Genomic DNA, 26,449 nt, shown 5'->3' with positions numbered 1-26,449 from the left:
GCCTCATTAGGCACTGGAGAAGTCAACCGCAGGGCAAATGTCATTCCTGCCTCCCTCAGTTACGCTGCTTATCAGATGACTCACTGGTCGTAAGTGGCCTCGATTCCATAAAACACTGGTTAGTGGGGAAGGGGCCAAACTGTTCTTAGGCCAAAGGGACGCAGTGTGACATGCTCCTGGCCATGCTGGGTCTGGTTGGTTTCTTCTCCATGGGCTGAGATCAGTATGGGAGCTCTCGACTCTGTGGTGCTCCTCAGGCCCTCCTCTGATGGTGTTTCTCTGCCTCCTTTTCCAGGCAGAGACGCTGCTCACAGCCGTGGTGACCCCTCTCCTGAAGGAGAAGTATGGGAAGGATGACAGTCTCACGCAAATCTGGAATGTCACCATGAATGAGGTGCGTGGAGCCCTGGGGCCCCCTCCTGTGGGTCAGGATGCTCCCAGCACAGGCTTGGTGGCACACGCCTGGGTGGGCGAGCAGGATGGGAATGGGGTCACCATCGCAATCCTGGATGTGCTGAGCTGTCACTACCCCATCAGCTTCCCAGGTATCTGGGACCTACACACTTGGGATCTAGCAGTACCATGGCAGGGGTGAGAGCTGTACATGCTGGAGTGTGGGGCAACATCCTGGTCCCAAGAAAGCCATTGAGCACCACCCCAGAGCTGTGTTGAGCTGGGAGACCCTCTCCATGGGGCAGCGGGGTCCAGACCCAGCAGGATGTTCTCCCCATCCCTTCTTCTCTCTTCCTCTTAGGTCCATTGCTGTGGCCTGAATAACTACACGGACTTCACTAACTCCCCCTGGTATAATATACATAACAGCTACCCACCGCCCTGCTGTAGGGACCTTCAGCCCTGCAATGACACACTTGCTGCAGAATTAGGTGTCTCGGTATGGATGCGCCACCGGCCCTTGATTTCTGGCAGAGCCTGGTTTGGGGTGTGCCCTGGCACGGGGAGGGATGCCTGTCCGTAGCTCCATCCCCAGCTCCTGGATATGGTGGTCCCATGGGCTTTAAGTCCTGGGGGATGCTGACGTAGCTTTGGCTTGTCTGTGGTGGAGACAAGCAAAGCTGCTGCCATTGCTCTGGTCCTGAAGGGAGCTCTGCAGCAGGTGGCATCCCTGGAGCTGAGCAAGCACCACTTTGCTTTTTGGGGTGATTTCCCTGCCTCTTCCCCTCTTCTCCCCCCCAATATTGCACTCTGGCCTACGAAGTGCTGAAACGAATTGCCCCCCCTGCAAAGCCCCCAGACCTTCTCCATGGCTGTGCAGCTCCAGGCTGGAGAACTGTGCCTCCCTTTCTGGGGATGTTGTGCCCCAGTGATTGGGGGATTGTCACCTCTTGCTCATCCTCACCTGTGTTGTTGCCTCCCGCAGGGTTGTTTCTCTCAGATCTTGGAAGAAATCAGGACTAATGCAGGTGTGGTGGGTGGTGTAGCAGCTGGCATCGCTGCCTTGGAGGTGAGTGCCTGAGCATCCCTGTGCTGCCTCCTCCTCCTTGTACCTGGAGGTGAGCAGTGGGGCTGGGACTGGCCTGGGAGGCCAAGGGGCTGCAGGGAGTTGGTGCAGCCCCATGGACAATCATCTGCCCCAGGGTGACTGCTGAGCCTTCTTCCCTGGGCACACCTGGCTCTTCCTCCTTGTGTGCACTGGGGATGGATGCTATGGGCTGTGACCCAAACCCATGCTGGGGAGACACACTCAGGGGGGGCTGATTCACCTCTTGCTGCCCACAGGTTGCATCCATGGCAGTTTCCATGTACCTGTACTGTAAGCTGGATCAGAAATGACCCCACGAGGCAGGAGGATGATCTTCCCCCCCACCATGCCAGGGTGCACCTGTGGTGTGCTGTGCTCTTGTGGGGGACCCCATCACTCCCTGGGCCTGATGCTGTCCTGTGCACTGTGATTTATAGCTATGTTTTGATCTACTGAGCTGGGATCTGTAGAGTTTATGTGTATATTTTTGTACTGATATGGCACACTGAATCTGTACATAGAGATTTGGGTTTTGTTTTTTTTTTTGAAGGGGGCCAGCAGTGGGACAAGCTGCTTGGTCTGTTTGGCTGATGCCAGCAGGAGAGTGTCACAGGGGCCTATCAGGGCTGCTGATCCAGCAGCGGCACAGTGATATCTTGATTAAACCCTTGCAGGCATGTACTGTACCTCCCCCATGTGTCCTTACACACAGAGACAGTGTGGGGGCTGGCGCTGGGGCTGGCCCATGTCCCCCCTGAATCCCTCCATTGAACTGGGGCTGGTGCCCAGCTAAGGTGTTGTAGTGGTAACTACACCTTCACATAAGGATCTATCTACCCCTACATGTATTTTCTGCCAGCCCTGACCCTGTCACCGTGTTGTCCCCTAAAAGAGGTGTGCTGGCTGGTCTCTGTCCCTGCCTTGGCATGAAGACAGCCCTGTCGGTCCCTGGCCCTGCGGGGGCCTGGGCTGCCCTGTACCTCCTGTCATTTCATGGCTGAGCCTTTCTCCATGCTGTAAAGAAAACCAAATAAATTTTTCATCTTGGATACAAATTATTTTCTGGAGTCGATCTCAGTGCTGCCTTCAATAAATAGCCCCTGCCTGTGGTGGGCTGCCTTACCTCCTCCTGCCTGTCCTGCCATGAGCCCCATGCAGGCAGCGCAGCCCTGCCCGCAGCCTGCCTGCCCTCCCTCGGCTACACTTCCTCACCCACTCGGGAGCTTGCAAACAAGCAGCCCGGTGTTTGCATGACAGCGGGGGAGCGGCGGGCACTACCATTAGCCTTGCAAACATGCCCTGCCCTCTGCAACAGCTGTCGCTCGCTCAGCAGCGCTAGTTCACGGACTCAGCAACAGCTTGGCTTGAAAGGCAGGGCTGGCTCTGGCGGGGTTTGTACTGGTGTCCACGTCCCTGTCTGCCCCAGGAACCTGAAGCGGGGTGCTTGGGGTTGTGAGGAGGAGCAGGTTCTGCCAGCTCCGTCTCCAAGCATCTCCATCCCCCAGCATTGTCCCACACTGGCCATGTGATACACCGGCAGTCCCTCTATGTGTGGGGATGGTGGGGGGCTCACAGGCAGGTTGGGGGTTTCCAGCCACCCCCTTTCCCCAGTATCTTTCTCTCCCTGCCTTTGGCACCACCCCATCTTGGGCCTCCACTCACTGTGCCTCAGTTTCCCCATCTCAAAAGCAAGGCCAAGGCTGGTGGTTTTTCTGGAGAGTGGGTGTTGTTGAGACCTGCTTCGCTCCAGAGGCTCCCCACCTCCCTGTTTGTGGGCAGAGCCTGAGGGCTGTGGGGCAGCGGTTGTGAAGGACAGGGCGGTTAGCAGCAGGGCAGGTGGCCAGTGTGCAAACAGCCTCCTTGTGCACCACCTCACTCTGTGCCTGCCACGGCACCCCCTTATCAGCTCCTGCACTGGGTACAGGTCTGCACCGGCACACCACCATGGCCCCTTGAGATCCAGCATCTCCCTGGTGCCGTCCAGCACCCAGCACGCTGTCGGAAGCAGCCGGCTGGCAGTGGGATGGGCATGGGGACCCACTCCCCACCTCAGGTGAATCAGCCTCAGGGTTCTGGGTTCTGGCTCTTGCCCATGGTGAGGTATGGGGGGAAGTTGCCAGAAAATGGCCGTCCTCTCCCTGGGCGGGTGAAGGTCCTGGTTCCACCATAAACAGGTGACCTCATGAGTGACGTCAGGGCTTTTATTCCTCTTCTGCCTGGACCTTGGAGCTGCCCAAAGCCCTTCTTGGAGGTGTCAGGGCTGGGCACCACTGGGTGTACCTGGCCTGACCATGTCTCCCTCTGCTCCTCTTTTTGGTGGCTCCTGACAAACACCCTCTCCCCATCACCCCCGTGGGGTGGAGCAGGCTCAGGAGTGATGCGTGGCTGGCTGGAGACTTCCAGCTTCTCACCTCTTCCCGGCCGTGGTGTTTCTCTGGGACAGGGCAGGTAGTTTCTGTGGTGTTGAGTTTTGGCAATAACACTGGCTTGGTTCCTCCCCTCCACCTGCTGGGGAAACTCGAAGGACCAGTTTCTCCTCTGCGATGAGATTCCTCCCCATTGCCGTTCCCTGCTTTCAGCACCCCTGGCACCCAAAGGGCAGCAGTGGGGCAGCAGGCAGTAAGCCAGGCTGGTGCAGCCTCCCCCATGCTCCCACTGTGCCCCGCCCTCCACTTCCCACTGCCCAAGCACTGCCAGAGCTTTTGGGGTCCACAGAGGAGACCCCATCCCACCTGGTCCTGCACCAGCCCCGGGACGCACCTAGCCCACCAACCCATGTGGGTACCACCAGGCATCTCAGCACCTTGTAACCCTTAGAGTTGCCTGATTCCCCCAGAATGGCACCCCAGGACGCCTGGCAACACCCTAAAAGCTGACAGTTGTGCCATCACGGTGGGAGGCCAAAAAGTCCTGAGGGAGGGCACGTGGTAGCAAACAGAAACTTCCTTATTGCCCCAGCAGGAAGGCGTCCCTAGGCTTGAGGTGCCCGAGCAGCTGACACAATGGTGTGTGTGCTGGGGTGGGGGTGGCTTCCTCTTTTCCACCCATGACGCAGGGTGGGGGAGAACAGGAGGGGGCTGCAGGCAAGTGGGCAGTGCCCTGCCGCTGCCAGAGCCCAGGCCACTGCTGTCTCTGGCCACGCACCCTCTGGTGTTCCCTTGTCCATGGGTTGTGCCCTGCACCACTCCACTGTGGGCAATAACCCTCTGTGCAGCTGCTGACCAGCCTGGCCAGCGGGTGTGGGCAGAAACCCTCTGGGATGGGCAGAGCCGGGGCGGGGGGGACAAAGGGAAGGGTGGCTGAGCCTGGGGGCAGACTTTGCTTTTCACATGGGTCAGGTTTGCCCCTCTCCTGGCTGGGGAGGTGATGAGGATGGTGGGAAGAGACCTGGTTGTGCGGTGGGGACACTGGGCAGCAGAGCCAGGTTCACCATCAGAACCAGGTTCACCGTCAGGGCCAGGCTCAGTACACGGGCAGTCTTTGATCCCTGTGCTCCAGGGTTTCCTCTGTACAGGGAAATAGGGGTACACGCAGACCCCCGCCCACCCGGAGCCTTTGCCCCGTGTGACTGGGGACTGGCCTGATCTCACTGTATTTCCCCCTCCTGCAACAGCCTTGGACCTTCTACCTGTGGGAAACAGCCACTTCTAGCGCCCATGCGGGGAACTTCCCCCTGCTTGGGGAATGGGATGGCTCAAGGCTGAGATAGTTCCCCAGTGGCAATAAGGAAGGGGCTGGTACACGGGCTTGAGGCTGGGCTGGGTGGGGTGTTTCCGGACACCCCCCAGCCTCCTGCCAGGTGGTGTGTTTAGCACCCACATGGGCACAGGGTGGGGCAAATGAGGGGCTGGAGCCCACGGCTGGTGGGGAAGGCAGGTACCTGAAGAGCTGCCTTTCATCCCAGCAGCCCCATGGTGTGCTGGCTCACAAGCTGCCCCGCCACGATGGGTGCTGCGCATGGGCCAAAGTCACAGGAGATTTGCAGGGCACGGTCACCACTGGCATCTCCTGGGTACAAAGGGCAAAACCCTGCGTCACAGAGGGGTGTGTGCTGGCAGGGAGTGCCCTCCCTCCTGGGAACTGAGGGGGGACAGGGTAGTCATGAGTAACAGGAGGGATTGTAGCTCTTTGGGTTTATGCTGATAAAGGGGGTGAATCGGAAGCAAAAGCAAACTCATCTGTCATCAGCTGCCCAAGGAGTGCCCGCTGCAGGGGATTTCCCCCGCCTGCCATAACAGCCTGGCCAGGACATTGTGGTATCAGGGAGGGGAGGACATCCTTGAAGGGCATGGGCTGGCTTAGGGGAAGAAGTGGGGCAATGCACCCTTTCCCTGGCACAGCCTTCCTCCCTGGCTCCCCTTCTCCTCCTCCTCCTCTCTGCCCCAGATATAAACCATCCTGTGGGCCCACCCAGCCCCAGGGATGCTTTCTGGGCAGCTCCCTGCCCCTGTTATTTGTTGGGATATCAGAGGAGGCGATGGAAGGGCTATTCAAAAGGCAGCAGGCAGGAGCTGACATTGAATCTGGGGTGTTAATCATTAACGCTGCACCACGCAGGACACGGTATAATAACCATCACAGCAACAATCCTGGGTCCCTAGTTGAAGATTAATTTGCTGCTGGGCTTTGTTAGGTCTGGGCAGAGGAGGTGACAGCCCCATGCTGGGAGGCACAGCAGGGGATGGGGACAGGCTGGGCGCAATGGAGGGACCCCCAGCAGCCAAAAGTGAGGGGAGAAGCCAAGCAAAGCCCCTTCCTGGGAGTCGTTTGGGCACCTCAGCATTGCAGGGCTCTTTATAAAGCAGAGGGTGCTGAAAATTGGGGATCAGCTTCCTGCGGTGGGATGCAGGTGGCTTGGGAAGAGCATCACTCCCTCCCTCCCACACAGGGATGGGGCCAGGGCCAACATGCCCTAGGCACTGACATCCTTCCTGTGCTGAGATTCCTCCATTCAAGAAGACCATGTCTGTTATCCTGGAGGATACTGGCTGGAGGGTGCTTCCCTCTATCTGTGGGGCACAGAGGGACCGATGTGCCATGGGTAGGGTCAGCCTGGACCTCGTTTCCCACATCCCAGACCATCATTGGAACACAGGGACTCCCTGCTCCCCCAGCACAGAGATCCCCACCAAACAAGTATAATGCATAAAAATAACCATTACCAGAAATTATGCAAAGTTCCCCCCCCCCCCCCAAGCTCTGGAATGGTCAAGTTTCATGCCAAGTCTATTTTGCTTATGTTTAATTATCAGCCAGCTCTTAGGATACGAAGCAGCTCAGACAGGTTCTCCTTTGTACGGCTGCACGAAGCCAGGGAGACCGGGCTGCAGGGGGCCTGTGTGGGGCTGGGCGAGACCTGGGAACAAGCAACTCGGGCAGCACGTGCTAAAGGTGGTGCCGTGGAAGGCTGAGCCATGGGAGCTGGCAGGCTGGGCTTCCCAGGGACAGCAAGTGATGGGCCAGTTGCCTGGCCAGCTCCTGGACACCCAGGGATGCTCCAGCACCTCTGGACTGAGCTGGGAGGCGAGTAGGACCCCAAGAAAGGGCAGGATAGGGAGAGACCCAGCTGCTCTGACAAGCTCCCTTCAGACAATGAACCTCCATATCACCATCACCCAGAGGGGATGAGCTGAAGCTCTCCATCAGCCTGGCACAGGCTCTCCCCTTTGAGGGTGTTAATCTGCTTTTAGCACCATCCCTTTGTTTCAGGAGGGGATGCTCCCCTAAATGCAGGAGTTTGCAAACACCAGTCCCTCGAGGTGGGCCTCAAACCTGAGTCCACATCTCCTTGTGAGGCTCTGCCCATGGGCATCAGTCCCAGAAGCCGGATCCTTCCCTTGCCCACAGTGCCCTGGCAGGGGCTCAGCACTGCAGGGCTTGGCCTCTATGGGAGGCGGATGAGGACGGGGTGGCTGGCAGGAGGTAAAAGCCTGCTCCAGCACCACCAACCAAAGCTCCTGGAGCTGGGGAAAAAGCCTCTGGCAAGGGGGTGCCCCACCAAAAGCTGTGCCTGGCCCCAGAGAGAGGGTGGGAGTCACGAGGGAAGAAGCCCAGCCTGGCTGCAGGGAGTGGGCAGGGGAGCAGGAGGCAGTCAGTATGGGATGCAGGTCAGGCCAAGATGTGCTGGTGGCCAACACCCTCCCATCGCAGTTTTGTCTGGGTCCTGTAGTCTCTGGCCCCAAAATGGGTGCACCCCCAGCCCTCCATGCCCCATGGGGGTAAAAATTTGGAGAGTTCTCTTAAGCCTCCTGCAAAAGGCACCCACACCAGTCTGGCTTAGAGGCTCTGTGTAATTTTTTTTTTCTCACTGCACAACCAAGCTGGCCCCTCACTTGGCTTTCCTTCACCCCTGCCTGCACCCACCCCTGCACGAAGGCTTCTGCACTGCAGAGGTGGTTTTGCTGGAGGTCCCTCCCGCAGTCCCTGCTTTTGCCCATGCCCAGCCACAACCAGGCAGGGGCTGAACAGCTCACAAGCAGCGTGGGGGGACTGGCCCTGCTCTGGAATGACATGAATTGCCAGGTCTCAGCTCCAGGTGTGGCTGATTGATGGCAGAGGCCTTGTCCTCTCCAGCTATGACGTCCCTTCCTTCTGCTGTGACTGTGGGCAGAGGGGTCCTTATTCCAAGACCCCATTTCCCTCAAAGGAAAGAAACCCAAATCCCCCAAAATGCAGCCCAGCCCTGTGGTGCTCAGACTGCTGGATGGAGGGGCGCAAGTGCTGAGGCTGGCTGCTTGCTGCCCCCCACCCCAGGGTGAGCAGACACTTCACCCTGCTGACCGCCAAAGGAATACCAAGCCAGGAGCAGAGGGCTGTATGTCTCAGGGGCCGATGGCCACAGGACCTGTGGGGAGCACGGGGGCTGGTTACACCAAGCAAGAGTCCCCAGGCAGCTGGTCAGAGTTTCTGTCAGTTACTGAACTGAAGATAAAAGCGATAATGCTCGAGGAGAAAACAGCTCGCAAACCTGCGCCAGTCACCCTGGCACCACACGGCACAGCCAGCACGGAGGACCTCTGCTGGCACAGGAACCACAGGGCAGGGGCCCAGGGCCACTGTTAGCCCATGGCTAGCCCTGCAGTGCACGACAGAGACACCACAGCGGACAGGGGTCTGTCCTTTCCAGGCAGGTGGCCAGAGCTGGGGACCCCAGCCCTAGGCCATGCACAAGGCCAGCCATAAAACACACCAGGCATAACAGCTTTGCAATGTTTACTCTTGAAAAAATAATCCAATTCAGAAAGCAGCGAGCCCTGCAGATGCCCACGCACCCAGCCCTACCATGGCCACGACACTGTAGCCTTGCTGAAGGAATGGAGAACTGCATCCAGCAGGCCCCTTGTGTGGGGAGAGGAGGGAGCTGAAGCCCACCACTCACATCCTGCTGCCACTGTGAGCAGGGAGCCACAGCCCCTTGGTTGGTGCAGGGTGGGCAGCAGAGAGGGGAACCTGCCTTTAGCCATTCCCTAGCCCTAGGACCATCTTCCCCAGCCCCAGGAGGAGCTAGGAAGCCAAGCCTGAGCCCTGCCAGAGAAGGGAAAGTGGGTGCATTTAGTTTCAGGGAGAAGGGAAAGGGGGGGCCTTGGGAATAGAGATGCCAATGAAAGGGCATCACAGTGGAGAGTCGTGGAAGTTTTTCCAAAGCAGGGTATGGGGAGAGAGCTGCTTTCCCAGGAAAAAAAGCCAAGTCCCTTTCCTATGGCACCGAAAGGACCTGCTTTACGCCTGAGGACCAGTGCAGAGAAGCTGCCTGCCCACTGGCTGCCAGAGCAGTGTCCCAGCAAATGGCAGCACTGTGGGTAGCAGAGGAGGACATGGTTGAACCCTAGCCCAGTACTGTAGTCTCAAGCCACCCTGCACCCTCTTCTTTCCCTCCTGTATCCGTTCTGTCCCTGCTGCTGGAACAGGCATGCAATGGACGAGGGTCAGAGTCCCTGTGGTCATGCTAGAGCTGCGCTGTGTCCACACAGGGCTCATTTTGGCCAAAGAGAGGCAGATTTCCCAGGTTCACAACTATTCATTCCTATGCTGGGCAAGGGAGGAAGGAGGGGAACAGAAGATGGAGCCAGGAGGACAAGAGACAAACCTCTCCTGACTGCCCCCACACAGGCTGGGGGCTGCCAGCTCTCCACCCTGCTTTCCTGTTATCCTCCCCTTCCCACAAGCAATAAATAAATAAGTTAGTGTAGTGTAGACCCCGACGCTCAGTTCACAGTGAGAAAATGAAGGGGAAGAACCCATATGACCAGGGAAAGGGCTGAGCAGCAAATTCTCCTCCCAAGGGCAAGCCAGAGCACAGCATCCCTGCTCAAAGCTGGGGGACCTGGGCAGAGAATGGGTCTTGTGCTGCATGGATTAGACAGAGAGGTGCACTGAGCGAGGGGACCAGGACTGCCCCCAGTGTGTGTGGGACATTAGTACCGAGTGGCTGGGGGTGGGAGGGGGCCCTGGGGTCCTTCCTAAGGCACAGGAGGGGGAATAGGGACCCCCTCCCTCTCCCTCTGGATGAGAGGTGTACCATAGCAGGAGAGCCAGGCTGCCCATCCTGGTTCAGCTCACAGCTTTCCTGCTAGCAACGTACCACAGTAAGGGTGGGGATTCAGAAGAACAAATCCCCTCTGCCTTCAGCAAGAGCTGGGGGTACTTGGCCAGGGAGGAGGGAGAGGCAGGGTGTAGTACCACAGGCAAGGACCACACCAGAGCATGGTATCTCTCACTCCAAAGGACCCAAAGGTCCATCCTGCCCCTACACCTCGGGGGGAAGCTCCCATCTCGCTCTGCAAGGCACTTTCACCCCCTCTCCCATGATGTGGGGGGCAGGGCTGCTCCCCACAGAGAAGGTGGGTGAGAACAGCCTGAGCCGCAGCACACAGCCTGGTCCACTTGCATCTGCAGTCATATCCAACTCCCAGAACTGCAGGGAAAGGAAAGGGGCACCTGACCACCCTCGTGCTGGGTTATAGGGTGTCCCCTACATGTCCCACAGCAAGTTCAACTCGTCTTCAGCATTCCCTTTTGCCTATGAGTGGGACTGCACCAGTCACTGCAGCCCACGAAGTGAAGCTGGTGTGCAGGGAGATGTGGAACCCAGCAGTCTTCAAGGTGCATCCATTGTGCCGGAGATAGAAGAGACGCTGGAAGACCCCCTCTTCACCATCATGTTCACCACTGGACACAGAGCCCCGCCAGGCAACAGTTAATAAATAACACCCAGCTGGTAGGCTGCAGCACCTGCACACGGGCATTCTGCCCTCACAGGACTCAGGGGCCAAAGAGGGAAGCAGAGGTGTTTCTCAAGTCCCCCTCTAGCCCTCAACTGGGCATCTCCTTCCTCCAGCCTTGCCCAGCCAGGGGGCAACAGGAGTAGGGTTAGTAAAGAGTCTGTGTTAAAAAAAGAAAGTTCCTAGGATGGGGAGGACCCTGTCCTGTGCAAGGGAGAGGAAGACCACAATAAGGGGCTAGAGGGAGCCCAAGGTCTCATTTTGCAGTCTGAAATGGGAGTCCGTGTCCAGTCACCAGCTTCTGAGAGCTGCTGCCAACTCTGTCTCTGCACTGTGGAGGTCTCCACCTTCTCCCTGTCCCCCTCGCTTCCCACCTGCCAGTCTCATGTCTGCTCTGCTGCAGCAACCGCTGGCACTGCCACTGCCCCCTCCTCCTTGGCAGGGGGCTCCATGTAGATCGGTGTCACTGATGAGGGCTTCTTGGACCTGCAGGTGAGAAGGTTGAATAGGAGCAGAGCAGGACCCCAACTGCCAACAGCCCTGCCTGCCTCCCTGCTGTGATCTCCTTTCCACTGGGACATCCTCCAGCTCTGGGCACGTATCCTGCCCCCCTCCCACCATGATTCAGAAGAGGGGTGGTATGCCCCAGGATTGGGCTGTGACAGAAGCGGATGATGCAGTGCCCTGGGCAGGGGACAGTGCCATGAGGAAGGGGGTGGGGATCACCCAGGTTGCTGTGTCCTTGATACTCACGAGTAGGGGGAGGCAGGGACCCCCACCACAAGGAAGTGGTTCTTCTTGCGGAAGAGCCGCCACAGCCCCTTGTGGTTCCCACGGACGTCCAGGTCCCAGATGTGGAGGCACTAGGATGGTGGGGAGGGAGGAAGAGGCATCAGAGTCTGGGGACAGACACCAGGGCCTGGTGTCCTCTGGCAAGGGAAAAGCCACCATATCTCTACCCCTCACCAAGACACAGTAGAGAGGGGATAGCACCTTGACTGGGCAGTGCAGGGCAGCACCCCTCCAGCCAGCATCAGTGAGGGAAGAGGGGGAACCCATTCCCACCCCTGCCTCAGGACAGAGGGTTTGACCATCACACCTCCATGCAAGTGATGGAATTATCCAGACAAGCTCAGACCCTGGGGTCCCAACACAGGGAGATCATAAGACTTATCTCCACTGAGCCAAGCGTCTGCCCTGGATGACCCAATGCCTTCTGTAAACACCAAAAGCTTAAATACCACTTGAGGACAGCAAGAATCCATTTGCTGAGCTGTGTTCAAGGCCACAGACAAACCCAAGAACAACAGCCAGATGTTTTCCAGCAATGCTGAGATCAGTGCAGGGGAAAGCTAGGCCATGTCAGGGGCCTCACCTTGGCAAGCTGAGTCCAGGTGGTGAAATCTGCTTCCTGCTCCATCCTGATGAACATGACATAGACCCTGCCCTCAGTGTCAGGCACAAAGGAGTCCTCACAGGGGTTCTTGCTGTGGTCCAGGACCTCAGCCTCACTGTGGAAATAGAACAGTGAGTGAGAGGGGACATCTCCTCTCTGTTCCCACTGCAGGGTACTTCAGAGATGCAAGTGGTGGCTGGGGATGCTAGGGCCACCTCCACCCTTTCTTCTGTCCTGGTTGGCTCACCCAGCGTGCCCTATGGTCTCCTAACCTCCCTGCAGGCACTTACCCCAGCAGCCGATGAATTTCAGTCTCGTAGGCATCCTTCCTCAAGCTGTTGGAGGAGGAGAGAGCACAGAGATCAGGGCAGAGCCAGACAGTTTGATAAGCAGGGATCATCCCAAGATGAACCAAACTTAAGACTGCCCCAGTGTAATATAAAAAGGCAGGCTGGAACCAATTAATGGAGAGCAGGGACTGCCACATATCCTGGAGGATGTGGCAGCAATAACATGACCTTTCAACATGTCTACCAGGAGCACAGGGTAGCTGAAACCAACCTCACAAAAACCACTGCAAGGACTCCCCAGAGGCCAGCGTGCTGGGGCTGGAGGTTATGGCTGTGGTTCCAGGAGGGAGACGTCCCCAGCACAGGGGGACAAGGGTCAGGTCAAGCAACTCTTTCATCCAGATCTCATTCTGATCAGCACTCACCTCTCCACATTTTTAAGCTGGACATTAGGAACCGTGTTGAACTTGTGCTTCTTGAAATAGGCTTCCTGGGAGGAAGAGAGGGAGAGGAGGGAAGGAAAACAGAGTTCAGTCAGGAGTCAGCATTACTTGGAGGTCACCTCAAGCATCCCTGCTACCTGGAAAGGTGGCTGAGTCAGAGCTCAGCACCAGGACAGGGCTTGGGGGCTGTGGGAGGTAACTCACGTGAAAGTAGCCATTCATATTCAGCCCCACGATGCCAAAGTGGTAGGAGCGCGAGATGTCAGGGATGATGCACTCCCGGCCCTTCCGCTGCTCGGGCATCCGCATCCACATGTCCCAGTCCCAGAGCTGGGGAGGGGAAACTGCCACTCACACTCAAGTTTGGGGCTATGATTTGGCAGTATGGCCATCTGGGGACCTTTCTGGCTGCCCACACCAGCTCTAGGCCCTTTGGCCCCAACCTGCCTGGGCTGTTCCAGTCAGTCTTACTGGTGGTCCTCAAGTTACAGTCTGTCCCAAATCCATTCTGCTTGGGCATCCTTCCCAGTGGAAGCTCAGGGAGAGCCAGGGCCCCTCCAAGAGCTGTACCCACAGGGACTGGGTGATGATCAGGGACCTCTGATGGGGGTGCAGAAGGCAGGGTCCTTCTAGGGTACTCACTTTCTCAGGGGTTGGCCACTTTGGCTCCAGCTCGTCCTTGTAGAGGCTCTTCCGGAGCACCCATCCCAGGCCTGGCATGGTCTCCACACGGTACAGGAGCGAGGGGTCCTCAGCTGTGTGCTCATAGCCCTGTGATGTTAAGGGGAGCATTCAGCATCTTGAATGCACCCCTACCCTGCCAAAATAGGAGGCATCTTGCTCCATGGAAACTCCCAGCATGGGGAGGAGGGGACAGCCTCTGGGACAGGACGGTGATTTGCAGGGGCACTTCTGAACAGTTCAGAGCTGGGGAGACAGACACACCTAGGATGATGTGGGGGGACACCTCACTTTACAGACAGAACTTGGACCCCAGCCTGACACAGGAAAATACAGGGCAGAGGTGTCCCTACTCCACCATCCTCCCTGACCCACCTGGTCATTCCAAGCTGAGATGCAGTACAGGCTCTCGTCCTCCTCCAAAAGGTGTATTGACTGGCTCAGAAAGCTGAGGAAAGAGTTGTCCAGTCCCTGGTCAAACATCCTTCCTCCAGGCAAACCAAGCCAGGTTCTCCACAAAGGGACAAGCCACCCCCAACTGCTGGAACTGTCTAACCCATCTCTTGGGCTGAGATGGCTGATGTTGGCATGAGATTAGGGTATCAAACAAGCTAAGCTGCATCCCACCATGGGGAAGAGACAATATTGTCTCCTGCTCCATCAGAGTCCCTCCTCTTTATGAAAGAGCTGGAGCCCCAGTATATCCTGTCCCTGTCCTCTTGCCATGGGGCAGTTCTAACCATGTATGTACAGAATGGATCAGTGTCCCCAGAAAGCAAACCAGGAAGAGATCCCAGACCTCCAAGTCACCCTGCACTGAGTGCCAGTGACTCAAGACTCCTTGCAGGCAGAGCTCAGTTATGGCTGTTGCCTGGGCACTGTTCAGCCTCAGATCGGTGAGCTACAGATGGTAGAGGTCTGGCCTCTCCTGAGCAGCCAGAATGCTTTTAGGAAATACCCCACTCGAACAGGAGCTCAAGGATCCACAGCTTTACCTGAAGAAGTCAACAGAAATGTCAAGGTCTTCCTCCAGAACCACAGCAAATTTAGCATCCTGTAGGGCAAGAGGAGATGTCAGAAGGATAGGACCAAGACAGAGCAGAGACACCAAGCAGCATCCCCTGCCTGTGCTGTTCCCTGCCGCACAGGACCAATACCAGCTCCCATGAAATGGGGGTCACAGATGCCACTCTCCCAGGGAAACCCTGCACTGTCTTGTTCCCATGGGTGATGTCAAGGTATCTTGACTACCCAAGGATGTTCAAGATACTGAAAAGTTGTTGTAATGAAGGAGGAGACATTATATATGATGGCAGCTAAGGTGCCATTGTGTATTTCCTCCATAAAAAACTTCTCAGAGGAGGAGGTATAATTGCTAATTGTCTCCATGAGGTGGTAGCTGAAGTACAGTAACGGCTTCCATGCAAGACCCAAATAACCGATAACGGTCAAGGCCAGTGTTTTAATAACAAGTCTCCTAGGCAAAGCATCTCTAATCACTGCAGAGCACAGCAAACTGACAAAACCAACAGCAAGTTTTAACATGTACTTTACAATCGGCATGGTAAAGACTGGACAAACTAATACTGCGAGCAGATGAATCAATGCTGTAACCAGCAACTGTTGTTACCTCAAACCCTTTGTGCCCCACGTTGGGCGCCAAAAATAGACTGTCATGGTTCAGCCTCAGCTGGCAACTGAACACCACGCAGCCACTCGCTCACTCCCCCCACCCCTGTGGGGTGGGGAAGAGAATCGGACGAGCAAAAGAACTTATGGGTTGAGATAAACACAGTTTAATGATTACAATAAAATGATAACAATAGTAATAATGATTACGATAATAATAACAATAATGTTAATATAATAAAATGGAAAAGAAAGGGAAAGGAAAAAAAGGGGAAAAAAACCCACAGAAACACAAACGATACAACCGCTCACCACCCGCCGACCGACACTGCCCGTCCCCGAGCCGCAATTGCTGCCTCCCTCCCCCGGCCAGCCCCTCCCAGGTAACATACTGGGCATGATAATACATGATATGGAATATCCCTTTGGCCAGTTTGAATCCGCTCTCTTAGCTGTGCCCCCTCCCCTCCTGGCTTCTTGTGCACCCGGCAGAGCACGGGAAGCTAGAAAAGTCCTTGACTAGTACAAGCGCTACTCAGCAACAGCCCAAAACATCTGTGTGTTATCTCAACAGTTTTTTTTCCATGCTAATTTCAAAGCACAGCACTATACCAGCTAGAGTGAAGAAAATTAACTCTATCCCAGCTAAAACCATGACAGGTGAGCAGCTAGACAGGGCACAGGCAGAGGTCTCACTCACCGGGAACAGGTTGAAGGTTGCAGTCAGACTGGCTTTGTAGTGCTACAAGAAAAGACAGATTGTTGCCTCTGTTAGCATCAACCGCTGGACCACAGGAAGAGGTAGCCTGGTGCAGAAGCGGGGCTAAGCTTGTTTCCCTCAAATGCTATCCCAGGTCCCAGTAAATAACTCTCCCAGGATTTGGGAAAGGTCTCTCACCTGGGAAACTCTGGCATTTTTAATGCTGATGGGAGTGTGCTGGATTCCTGAGAGGCCAAACAGCTCCACTACATCCATTGGCTCCTGCAGTGGAAAGGTACAAAGCTCATAAAATGCATAGATCTGAATACATTCTCCCCACCCTCTGACAGTGTCAGCTCCCTGGGACAGTAAGAATATGACTGTGGGATCCCCTGCATGTGGCTGTCCTCTTGGGGACAAGTGAGACTCAAAACTATGCTGTGCAATAGACCCTCCAGCAAGGAATTCGCCAAATCCTCTTGGCCTTTCAACCCTTAAGTATTGCCATAAGTTTCTGTTAGCCCTGCTAGTTTGCAGACCCAAAGTTGTATCCAAGAATATCCGAGAAGCCCAAAACCCCAGCCCACCATGGACGATGAAGAAAGAAAACAGGTATAGCCAGGAACACCTACTAGCTGCTTAATATCAAGACCACAATTGACTTCATTTTTTCCTCACAGTTGCCAAGAAAGAGACCTCTCTGACCAACCACATCTGCACTGGGGTCAGAAGTAATTGGTATTTGGGCTGACATATCTCTGCCCCAGGAAGGCCCCCACCAAGGCCTTCTCCATCCCCTTTCTGTCCATCCCACCTCCTAGCCACAAAAGAGAGAAAGAGCTCCTGTGGCACCAACCATTACCCCTTTCCCTGGTATCCACCATGGCAGCTGGAGGAGCATCCAGGCTGCCCCCTCATAGCTGAGGGATGCTGCTCCAGTTGCCATGGCAATGAATGCTGCTATCTTTAACCATTCTGATGTGCTGCAGCGAGAGCCTGCATAAACAAACCAGCTCCCCCAGCCCCACAACCTAGCAGTGGTGGGAGAGGCCTGCAAGGGAATGAGCCTATTCCCTTCCCCACCTCCATCAGAAAGCAACCAGACAATACCTCATGGGCTGCTGCAGAGATGAAGGCTAGAAAGCTCCTGAGACCTAATAAGATGTCAAAGGCCTGTCCCAATGCACATCCTACTGCCAGAGAGCCAGGGCTTGCAGTGGGATCCTCTAGGGCCTGATAGGGTTTTGCTGACAGGCCTTTGCCCTCTAAAGGACCAGCTCTCCTCTACCTGGCCACAGCCTTCACAAGCCTTGTGAAAACAGATCGTTTTGCATCTCTTCTCTTACCGAGAGTAGAGCTGCACAGGCACAGCTGGACTGGTTTGTTCTGCTTCATGCAAGGGAGCTGGACAGGCAGTGCTACAGCCAGGCTGGCTATGCTCATCAAACAAGAAAGGGGGATGGGGAGAGCCCAGCACGACCACCTCAATACTGCATGCCAGCCTCTTTCTGACACAGGGATGCAAAATCTGGGCTTTGGGAAAGGCCAAGGCAGCCTTATCCACAACCATGGCTTGGCTAAGCTGACTGACTTTGTGTAGGAGTGGGTAAGGAGCAGTGTGACCCAAGGCAGGAGGGTGAAGGGGCTCTTAGCCTGCCACCCACAATGACTGGGCCAGCACCACATACTCTCCGCTGGGGGACCAAGGACATGGCTTCAGGGACCTCTGGGAGTGCTCTCACCTCATAGTACCCATCGATGAAGACTGTGATCATCTGTGGATTGACACCCTGAGCTGACAGCAAGGAGCGCAGCATCCTGGGGAGAGATCAAGCGGCCTGAGCACACAGCCCTGGTGGGCCCAGGCCACTCAGCAGAGGGGTATGGATCCCTGGGGTTACAGGAAGGGCTACATGGTAAGGGAACAGGACCTAGCGCCCTTAGGCTCTTCCCTTTCCCAGGGCCAAGGACCCTGGGATCTGTCCAAGCAGGTCTCCCCACGTTGCTCCTGCAACCCCAGGAAGGGGACGGATCCTGCCAGCAGAATGAAGGAGAGGGCTTGGCCCATGGCTGGTCTTGTGGCACAGAGCAGAGAAGCCGTGTCCCCTGGAAGCGCTTACCTATACAGGTAGTTGGGGCGGTTCCCTGCAATTACAGCTACAGGCACACTAAAGACTTTATTGTCCTTGAGCTGGAAGAGAAAAATGTGTGAGAGTGAGGTGAGGGGAGGCCATACCAACCTAAATGATTCTATGATTCTATGTCACTGAGGGTAGGATCCAAGGGGTAGGGATTGACCCTGCTGCTAAACAGCAGAGCTGCACAGTCCTACCCCTTGGCTCAGGACCACACTGACCAACTAGGACTCCACTCAGCACTGCTGGAGACCCTGCCAGCTTTCCCCTTTCTCTCCACCTCAGACCCAGCTCCCAAATTCCTACTTGCATCCACCTGGAAACCTTTGTCCAAACCCTTCAGCAGTGTGCTAAGGACAGCCCAAAGACCATGAGAGCTGCTCCATCTCCAAACGTACAGACTCTGCTGCTTATACTGATGTTCCTAGAGCCATGGTAACCTGGCAGCTCAGGGCAGACATACGGCAAAGGAGTTTCCCTTCCCCAGAATGACCTGACCACATGTATTCACCTTACCTTCACTGGGGTTAAGAGCTTGCCCAGGGGCAGTTTTCACCACTCAGCTGGTGCTTGAGGACAGGGCTCCGCATCTGAGCTGCAGACACACCTGGTCCAGCCCAGCCCTCCCTCCTGGAGCCTTCCCTGAATACTCTGCCCCTGCACTTACAGGATCAGGGTTGAACTCAATGGGCGTGGGGTCTTTGCAGCTGCAGACACTGCCGTAACCTTCTACTTTGCTGCAGAACCTCTTCCGGCGGCGGTTCAGCTCTGTGTCGGGCCAATGGCACTCAGCATCTGGAGGCACCAAAGAGAAAAAAAAGATTGCTTGTCCCCATGGCCTCAACTTTGTGTGCTCCAGGCTGCACTGCCACACAGACAGCTCTCCCTGGGCCATCCCCACCATATGGCCTCTCTGAGCAGTAATGGGCCATGTTCAAGGCCAACAGTCAGAAAAGACTGGACCAGGCCTGGTTTGGAGAGGTGACAAATGGCCAGACCATGTCCCCACTTTCCCCATCCTCACCTTTCTCAACAACCATGCCTGGAATTACCATGGAAACAGGAAGAAGGGAAGCTGGCCCCATTTTAAAAGTTACTATCCCCATCTCAAACAGCCTTTACTCCATCCTGGGATGTTGCTAACAGACCCACACTTTGACTCAAAGACCAAGAGAAGCAAGGCAGACATGTCCCAGAGATACCTGCCACCACAGAGGGATCTTACTTCTTACCTTCCACAGAGGTCAGATGAACTTCTGTCTTCAGCAGTACAGGGTCACCCCATGTCGAGAGGGCAGGTGACTTGGCGTGCTTCTCCCCGTATACTTCTCCTGGAGCAGGGACACAGGGTCAGGACTGTCTGGAAAGGCCCATCCCCGCTGTGTCAAGGCATGACCAGGGGCTGTAGCTCAGCGGGGCAGCCTGGCACCTTTTCCCCTTTGGCCTCTGGCAAGCTTCTTGAAGGGACATGCTCTGCCTCTATCCCCTCCCACTCCCTCAGGAATGGAGTTGCCTGCTCTCTGTGTCTTGTTCCCTGCTTATAGAGCATGTTGGGGATGAGCTGTGATTGTCTTCACCTGCTTCTCCCCAAAAAAGGTGCTGCGAACCCTCTCCTGGCCTGTGCTGAACTCACCTCCCTTCTTCCCCACAAATGTCCACATGTCTCTCCAACTCAGGAATGGTGCAACTTGGCTCCCCAGGCTTTTCAGGACATTCTTGGCTGTGTCCTTGAGGTGAAAGGAGCCTTCATCCTGGAACAAAACACAACCCTGTAGCTGAGGTCTGGCTCCCGACACAAGACAAGGAAAGTCTCCTGTCAATACCAAAGAAGTACAGAGCCCACTCCTACCCTTGAAACAGCTGAGCCAGACACACCTTCAAGACCAGTTTCCTAGTTTCTGTGCCATTAAACCTGCCAGTGTCTTCACCACGACCCACAGCAAGGTCAGAGGAGTGACAGACTCCTTTTTCTTTTAGGCCAAATTGTTCCCAAGCAGGGCCATACGTTCAGCAACACTTCACACAGCTAAACCCAAAATCTTGAAGGAGTACAGTGCTGCTCACGCAGCAGCCAGTGCCAACACAGTCTACAGTACCCCCTCTAAAGCCTGGAACTGGGACCCAGAAAGGTCCCACCATGCCCGTACGTCCATTCTCCACCTAACCTCTTGTTTATTGCTGCAGGCTCTGACACATCTACTTTTTACTTTCTTGCCTTGCTGGGCACACAGCAGAATCTGTAGTAACAAGGGGGAGTGAGAGGACAAGGGAGGTGAGGCATCGCCCAGTGAGGATGTGACATTTAGCCCTGGGAATGCCTGACGACATTCGGGAGGCAACTGCACAGATGAGCTTTAGGGCGTCCTGACTCAAGCTGACTTTTTCTTTTGACGCTAAGGTCACATACCTTAATGGTGAAGATCAGGATCCGGCCCCGGGCAACCATATTGAGGAAGAGTACCATGGCTTCATCTTCATGGGGAGAATAGGTGTCAAAGACCCTCTTGGCCATCACATGACCCTGTTGGTGTTCAAACGTCAGATGCATCTTAAATGCTATACGGCCAGGACACACAGAATTATGGAAATCTGTCCTGGAATCTTCTGTCCCTGAACAACATGATGAGTTACTTTTCTGGTATGCCAGGCAGTTAGTCCCCAGGCAAATTCAGCCCTGGGGCCTTCACACATGACACAAAGTGCATTAAGGCCCATGGGACAGCATTACCCAATCTCACAACTCCTCTCCTGCCTGTTCCCCAAGGACAGCTAGGCAAGCACTGCAGGGACCCTCTGGGTGACCATGTCATGCTCTGGAAACTATGGGCAAACAAGCATTTGGGGCCTTCTCTCCTGGCTGCCCTTTGCCTCATGCACCCTACAGTTAAAGAGCAAGGATGAACACACCCCAGTAAAAAGACAAATGCAGACATGCAGGGATGCTTTACCGTAGCCTGATTTAAGACAATGACATGGATCCCTCTTCCCTGCTCCCGAGCCTCATCTTCCAGGACCTGCAAGTGGAGAAGCCATGAGAACCATATGCAAATACCTCTTATTGCCTGCCCATCTAGCTTAGCAGAGCCCCCAAACAAGGGGAAAGTCTCTTTCCTGTTACATTTTGGCTTTGCTCATGGCAGTGATGGATGCCAAAGTAAAAGACAAAGCAGGACACCACCTCCACAGTTCTGTAGGCAGGAGGGAGATCAACTCCTGACCTTTTGCCAGCCACTGAAGTGCTCTCACCACCCATGGCTTGTGGCTTCACCTGTTCAGCTCCACCCATCTTCTGCTCACAGGGACAGCCAACACTCATCACTTACTGTCGTCCCATCCACAGCCACATAGACCTTCGACCGGCTGGAGTACACCTCAACATCCAAGACCTTCTTGTTGCTGACAGGGCGCCTAGGGACTTCTACATTCAGCATCTCATCATCTACAGGGGAGAAATGCCCAGTCTCAATCAGCCAAGGCACCTCTGGCTTGCCCCTGCTCAGTGCTGGCCCAGCCAAGCCTCCAGAAGGTCATGCCCACCAGGTATCCCAGCCCAACAAGCCATGAGTTGGAATCTACAGGGATGGCAGGCAAGGGAAATCCAAAATAGCAAAAGGTCTGGCCCCAGCCATCCCCACACAGACCTCTGCAGCCAAACGTGCTGAAGCCTGGAGCAGACAGACCAGGAAGAGGTACAGCCTTTTCTATTCATTTTTGTGCAACTCACATGCACAGACATGTCTTTCGTGTTGTAGCTACTCACAAGATTACCCTGACAAAAAAATTACTTGCCCTCCCTCCAGTTTCCTTGATTTCAATGAAAACTAAGATCCTGCCCCTCACCATAGTCCTGTGCAGACTCCTCCTCCTCCTCATAAGCAGCTTTCCTGGTGTCCAAGATCAGCTTGATGTTCACAATTACAGTCACAAGCAGGAAGAGGACAGCACCTGTCTGCAATGCAGGACACTTTGCATTAGCAACTTGTAAGTAACAACACCAAGAGCAGGCCACCTCCTTGGCAGAGGCTGCTAAGGCAGGGCACCCCAAGCAATCTTGCAAGGGACCATAAGCATCTGTTATTTCCCCTGCTTTCTTCTGGGGGAAGGCAAAGAGAAAGAAATACAGATAACCAAGGTTTAGGGTGAAGTGCTCTCATCAGCTGGAGAGAACCAACTTCTTGATACGTGAGAATTAACCCACTTCCAATGTATCCCTGCTTCCAGACCTGTGAGCAGATTCCTACTAAAATATTGCATCAAGGTTGAGGGGCTCTGCAGGCAAAAAGTTTGGTAATTCAGTGTTACAGCTCCCACAGTAACCTTAACTTCTGCCTCTCCTGCAGCATCACTGCTCTTGTCTCTATCGCTGCAACCAGAAGATATATTCAGGGTATTCAGAGAGGAGATGCTGCGTGACTAAAGCAAGACAAAGGGAAGAAGCTGAGGTCTGACTGTAAGAAACCACGCTGTGCCACAGGCTGCAGAGAACAGCCTGCAGCCTTACCGTCTGCAGCAAACTTCAAGGCAACCTGCATGGGTGCCAACACAGAGGGCTGTGGGGAAGTCCATGGGCTATGGAGGAGTCCCTGGGAACCCCTGATGTGTGCATCACCACTGTCCATGGCTTTGTTGCTCCCAGACCAAAAGGAGGGAGAAAAGACTACAACATTTCTACAAGCACCTATATTTACTTGAATGCATCTTGCTCCTCTCTTCCTCAATTTCAATCTTTTTCCTGGTGTTTGGACCCAGCATAAAGCAGAAACTACCCCATGCTAAAAAGGCCTTTTATGAGACAGAGCCACACAGGAAGACTTGGACCACAAACATCCCATGTTGGGAAATAATCCACCTGCAGGTGTAAGCTGCAAGAGCATGTCTGGCCAGAGCCAAGAGGATGGTCTTAGAGCTGCAGTGCTGGCCTGGGATGCTGGATTGAAAGCTAAGACCTCAGCCGAAGCAATTTGTCTTTACTTGACCCAGGGAGCTTTGTAACCCAGGGCCCAGGTGCTTCTTCATGGTGGAACCGTGACAGCAACATGTGATGGCTGTGGGGTTCTGCATGAGGACAAAGTGCCTGCTCAGCAGTGACAGCCCTGCCTCAGGGCTGACAAACAGATCTAGGAGGGAGCCCAAAAGCCGCCCTGGACAGTCACGCAGTGAGGGAAGCCTTTGCCATTGGATGTAAGACACAAAACCCTGAGCAGCCATTACCCCCAAAGCTAACACCACTGCAGGGCTGCACCACGGGTCTCCACGCCAGGAGGGTCCATCCAGCTCACAGCAGAGCCACCACAGAGGCCCAAGTCTGACTGCCATGTGCTGCTGACAGATTCATCCCTGGCCCAGCTCTGGCCGCTTTGCCAAGCCATGCTTTGGACATACCAGATGGTTTCCAGTTTCAGCCATGCAAGCTCAGGGTTCTACTAACCAAGACTCTACATTCCAAGACTCAGCATGGAGATGTCGCAGCAACCAAGGGAGAGGAGGGGAGAGGTTGGTGGAGGCTGCTTATAGCCTGGTCCCCCCACAAGGGGATGCTGAGACAGGTCTTGGCTGGTTTTGAAACAATTCCCTTGCCTCTCAACCCCCAACAGCTTACTTCCTAAAAATCTGTGCCTGTTTCAGCTCTAAGACTCTTGATTCTTTGAGGTCTGGTATGGGGTTGAGATCGCATGCAGGCCTGCCCTTGGTGAGAGGCACTGAAAGGATCTCACCCTACCTGGCCAGCTACTGCCTCAGAGCTACATGTTGCAGCTATCTCTGTGCCAAGCAGCCAAATGAGTTCAAGAAGTAACTGAGGAAGAAGAAGATGGAAAAACAGCAATAGGACAAGAGATTGATAGGTAGACAACGTGGTAACAAACATCACTGTGGCATTTTGGCTTGTTGATTTGCTGTTGACTCAGGCGTATGAGCACCTTTCAGGATCTGTGCACAGATAGCTTTTAATTAGGCAACAGCAGAGCCTTGGGCTTGTGGCAAGGAACAGGCTGTGCCTGGTGGCCAGCAGCAAGGCCACCTTACCAACCTGTTCAGGCCTTCCACCCTGGTGGGTACTGGAGACACAGAGGACCAGCCCTACAGTCCAGGTGACCAGAGTGAACAAGGCAGCACCAAGCAGGACCTGCAGCCAGGTATAGCAAGGCTGGCTCAGTCAAAGCTGCTGACAGAGGCCCAGCTGCTGTAGACCTGGCTACTCCATAGCCACAGCTCTAGTTTACATATTTTAAGCTCAATTTTCACTTGCATTTTAAGGCACAACAGTGCCATGAAGGAGAGAGATGACAGCCGGGCGGCTGGCTCTAGCCTGTTGCTCCCAGAGTGATAAGCAATGCCTGCCTGAATGACTAGGCCTATTCCCAAGCCCCAAGCACCCCAGGGGATGGTGGACAGAGCAGCCTCTGAGCCCTCATGAGTCTTCATCCTCCTAGGAACACACAAAACCCTCCCCTGCTCCCTCCCAGAGAAGCCAACTGCCAGATTTCAGGAAGCTCGGCTCATCTCGGCATCGGCCCCTTTTCTGCAGCTCACTGCCATAGGGCCAAACCCTCCTTGTCCTTACGACCCCAGACACCCCCCCAGGATGCAGGCTCTGCTGAGGATTAGCTGTTCGACAGCACAAGCGACCAAGCCTGTGGCCTCCCCAGACACCAGCTGCCTCTGGGGCACAAGATCCCATTACTCAGCCCTATTTTCTCTGTCCACCTGTTCTGCATTATACCAGGCTTGGTTTGCAAACCAAATGGGGCAGGGATGGTTTCCCACTGCAGGCAGAGCCCTGCTGCACACAACATGGGTCCAGAACCAGCAGAGGAGGAATTGCTCAGATTTCTAGCTGAAAGCCTCCCAAGGATGCCTGGACAATTTTATCTCCTGCTGCAGCCACCCAGCAAGTCCATTTACAGCTGGAAGGAGCTGCTAGGCATAGCAAACCCTTCCTTGCATGGGCACAAAGCCACTGGAGGCAGCTTTCTGGGGGACAAGTTATGCTTCCCCAGCATGTTAGGTAACCCAGGACTGCCAGCAGACCCACCTCCACCCATGCAGCTGCTCCATAAGCTCATAAACCCTATAGATTATCCTCCCTAATCCACCAGAGGCCTGTGGGTGACTCACCTGGCACAGCTTCCGCAGTGCACGCTGGTTCATCAGCTTGTACTTCCAGGCAAGGTACCAGCTCCGCTTCTTGTGGGGCTTGATGGTGGGGTTGGGTTTCCACTCGCCCATAGTCATGGGGGCTGGCACAGAGGCAGCCGTGTGGGGCAGGGGTCAGGATGCACTCCACTCCACTTCTGTGTCCATCGGAGCTCCCTGCCAGGACGGGATGGGTGTAGGGTAAGGGCGGCAAGTGCCTTCAAACCCTCTCCCCAGCAAAGACAGGGCCTGGCACAAGTGGTGGCTATGAGTGGCACTCATGTGCCACAAACAGAAGCCCCATGGAATGTCCCCTGCCTGCTAGCACCCCCCGCCCTGCTGGGAAAAATTCAGGAGGCAACACTTCACTGGAGGACTGTAAGCACGGTGATGGGAAGCCCTTGAACCTACGGGCCAGTGAGGACTTCTGCTCGAATCCAACACCTTAGTGAGGCCCCTGCAGTGCGATGGGCCCACTCCCACCCTCTGGAAAAGAAAAGTGGCCAAGAGGCATGAGCCGGCAACAGGCCCTGGACCAGCAGGTGTTATGGAGGTACCACCACTGGGCATATCGGCCTGTGGGGTCGCTGGTGGGGAGAGGCGCACTCCCCACTTGAAGCAGCAGGGCTGTGGAGCAGCACCATCCCCACTAGTGGGAATGCAGCTAGCTTAGACATGGGGACCAGAGCTCCGCCACAGGCCTGCTGGAGACCCCAGCAGCCCTGTGGCAGAAGGGCTGTACCTAGGTGAGGCCAGGCTCCCCACACAACCTGCTGGGCCTGGGGTGTGATGCAGAGACCCGGGAGAGCCAGGGCCCCAGCCAGAGCACAGGCCTCCCCCAGCGGGGCCAGGCACAGCGGCCGCCCGGGTGGAGAGAGGAGGGCCGGGGGCCCCAGAGCCCCGAGAGGAAGGAGCCCGGCCATGCCGCAGGGAGAGGGGTATCGCAGATGGACCCGGGCACTCGGGGGTGCGGGGGCACAGGGAGGGGTCGCGAAGGGGACCCAGGCGCTGCGGGCAGGGGGAGAGGGGAGTCGGGCGTCCAAGGACGGAGGCGGCCGGGGAGGCGGCCCTCCCGGAGCGGCGGCGGGCGGGGTGGTGGGAGGGAGCCCAGGCGCTTCGGGACCGCGGGGACCCCGGAGAGTGCGTGCCGGCCGCGCTACTCACGGGCCAGGTTGGGCTGGGCCGGGCCAGGCCCGGCTTTGCCGCCACCGGCGGGCGAGCCCTCAGCGCCAGCAGGGCCGCGCCGCTTCCGGCGCCGCAGAGACGCCGCGGGGGCGGGGCCGGCGTTAGCCCCGCCCACCCCCGCGCCACTCTGCGCTCCCCGGCGGACCTCGCTGGTG

The 26,449-nt window shown here is 55.8% G+C and overlaps 2 protein-coding genes across 3 annotated transcripts in view; one reads left to right on the top strand and one right to left on the bottom strand.

The window, feature by feature from the left end:
* Nucleotides 1–2,538, top strand: part of TSPAN1 (tetraspanin 1) — a 45,371-nt gene extending 42,833 nt beyond the window's left edge. For both annotated transcript variants that reach the window (XM_064455176.1, XM_064455175.1), the window contains exons 5-8: nucleotides 296–394; nucleotides 755–892; nucleotides 1,379–1,462; nucleotides 1,738–2,538. In XM_064455176.1, coding sequence (XP_064311246.1) covers nucleotides 296–394; nucleotides 755–892; nucleotides 1,379–1,462; nucleotides 1,738–1,791 — 375 coding nt within the window. In that variant the 3' untranslated portion in view covers nucleotides 1,792–2,538. The remainder of the gene's footprint in view (nucleotides 1–295; nucleotides 395–754; nucleotides 893–1,378; nucleotides 1,463–1,737) is intronic.
* Nucleotides 2,539–8,675: 6,137 nt separating this feature from the next.
* POMGNT1 (protein O-linked mannose N-acetylglucosaminyltransferase 1 (beta 1,2-)) lies at nucleotides 8,676–26,392 on the bottom strand. The gene is made up of 22 exons (XM_064455171.1): nucleotides 26,274–26,392; nucleotides 25,092–25,286; nucleotides 21,816–21,924; nucleotides 21,299–21,414; nucleotides 20,924–20,989; nucleotides 20,383–20,496; nucleotides 19,609–19,726; nucleotides 19,208–19,306; nucleotides 18,643–18,770; nucleotides 17,961–18,031; nucleotides 17,583–17,658; nucleotides 16,039–16,122; nucleotides 15,841–15,882; nucleotides 14,507–14,565; nucleotides 13,887–13,959; nucleotides 13,473–13,601; nucleotides 13,035–13,160; nucleotides 12,813–12,877; nucleotides 12,388–12,432; nucleotides 12,077–12,212; nucleotides 11,455–11,564; nucleotides 8,676–11,187 (listed from the first exon to the last, which is right to left on the bottom strand). The coding sequence occupies exons 2-22, from the start codon at nucleotides 25,206–25,208 to the stop codon at nucleotides 11,085–11,087; spliced, it is 1,986 nt and encodes a 661-aa protein (XP_064311241.1). The 5' UTR covers nucleotides 25,209–25,286; nucleotides 26,274–26,392; the 3' UTR covers nucleotides 8,676–11,084.
* Nucleotides 26,393–26,449: the final 57 nt, after the last annotated feature.

The sequence above is a fragment of the Phalacrocorax carbo genome, chromosome 6 (assembly GCF_963921805.1).
Source record: "Phalacrocorax carbo chromosome 6, bPhaCar2.1, whole genome shotgun sequence".
Classification (NCBI taxonomy): Eukaryota; Metazoa; Chordata; class Aves; order Suliformes; family Phalacrocoracidae; genus Phalacrocorax; species Phalacrocorax carbo.
Note: the sequence above shows the minus strand (reverse complement) of the source record. Positions and strands in the feature narration are given on the sequence as shown.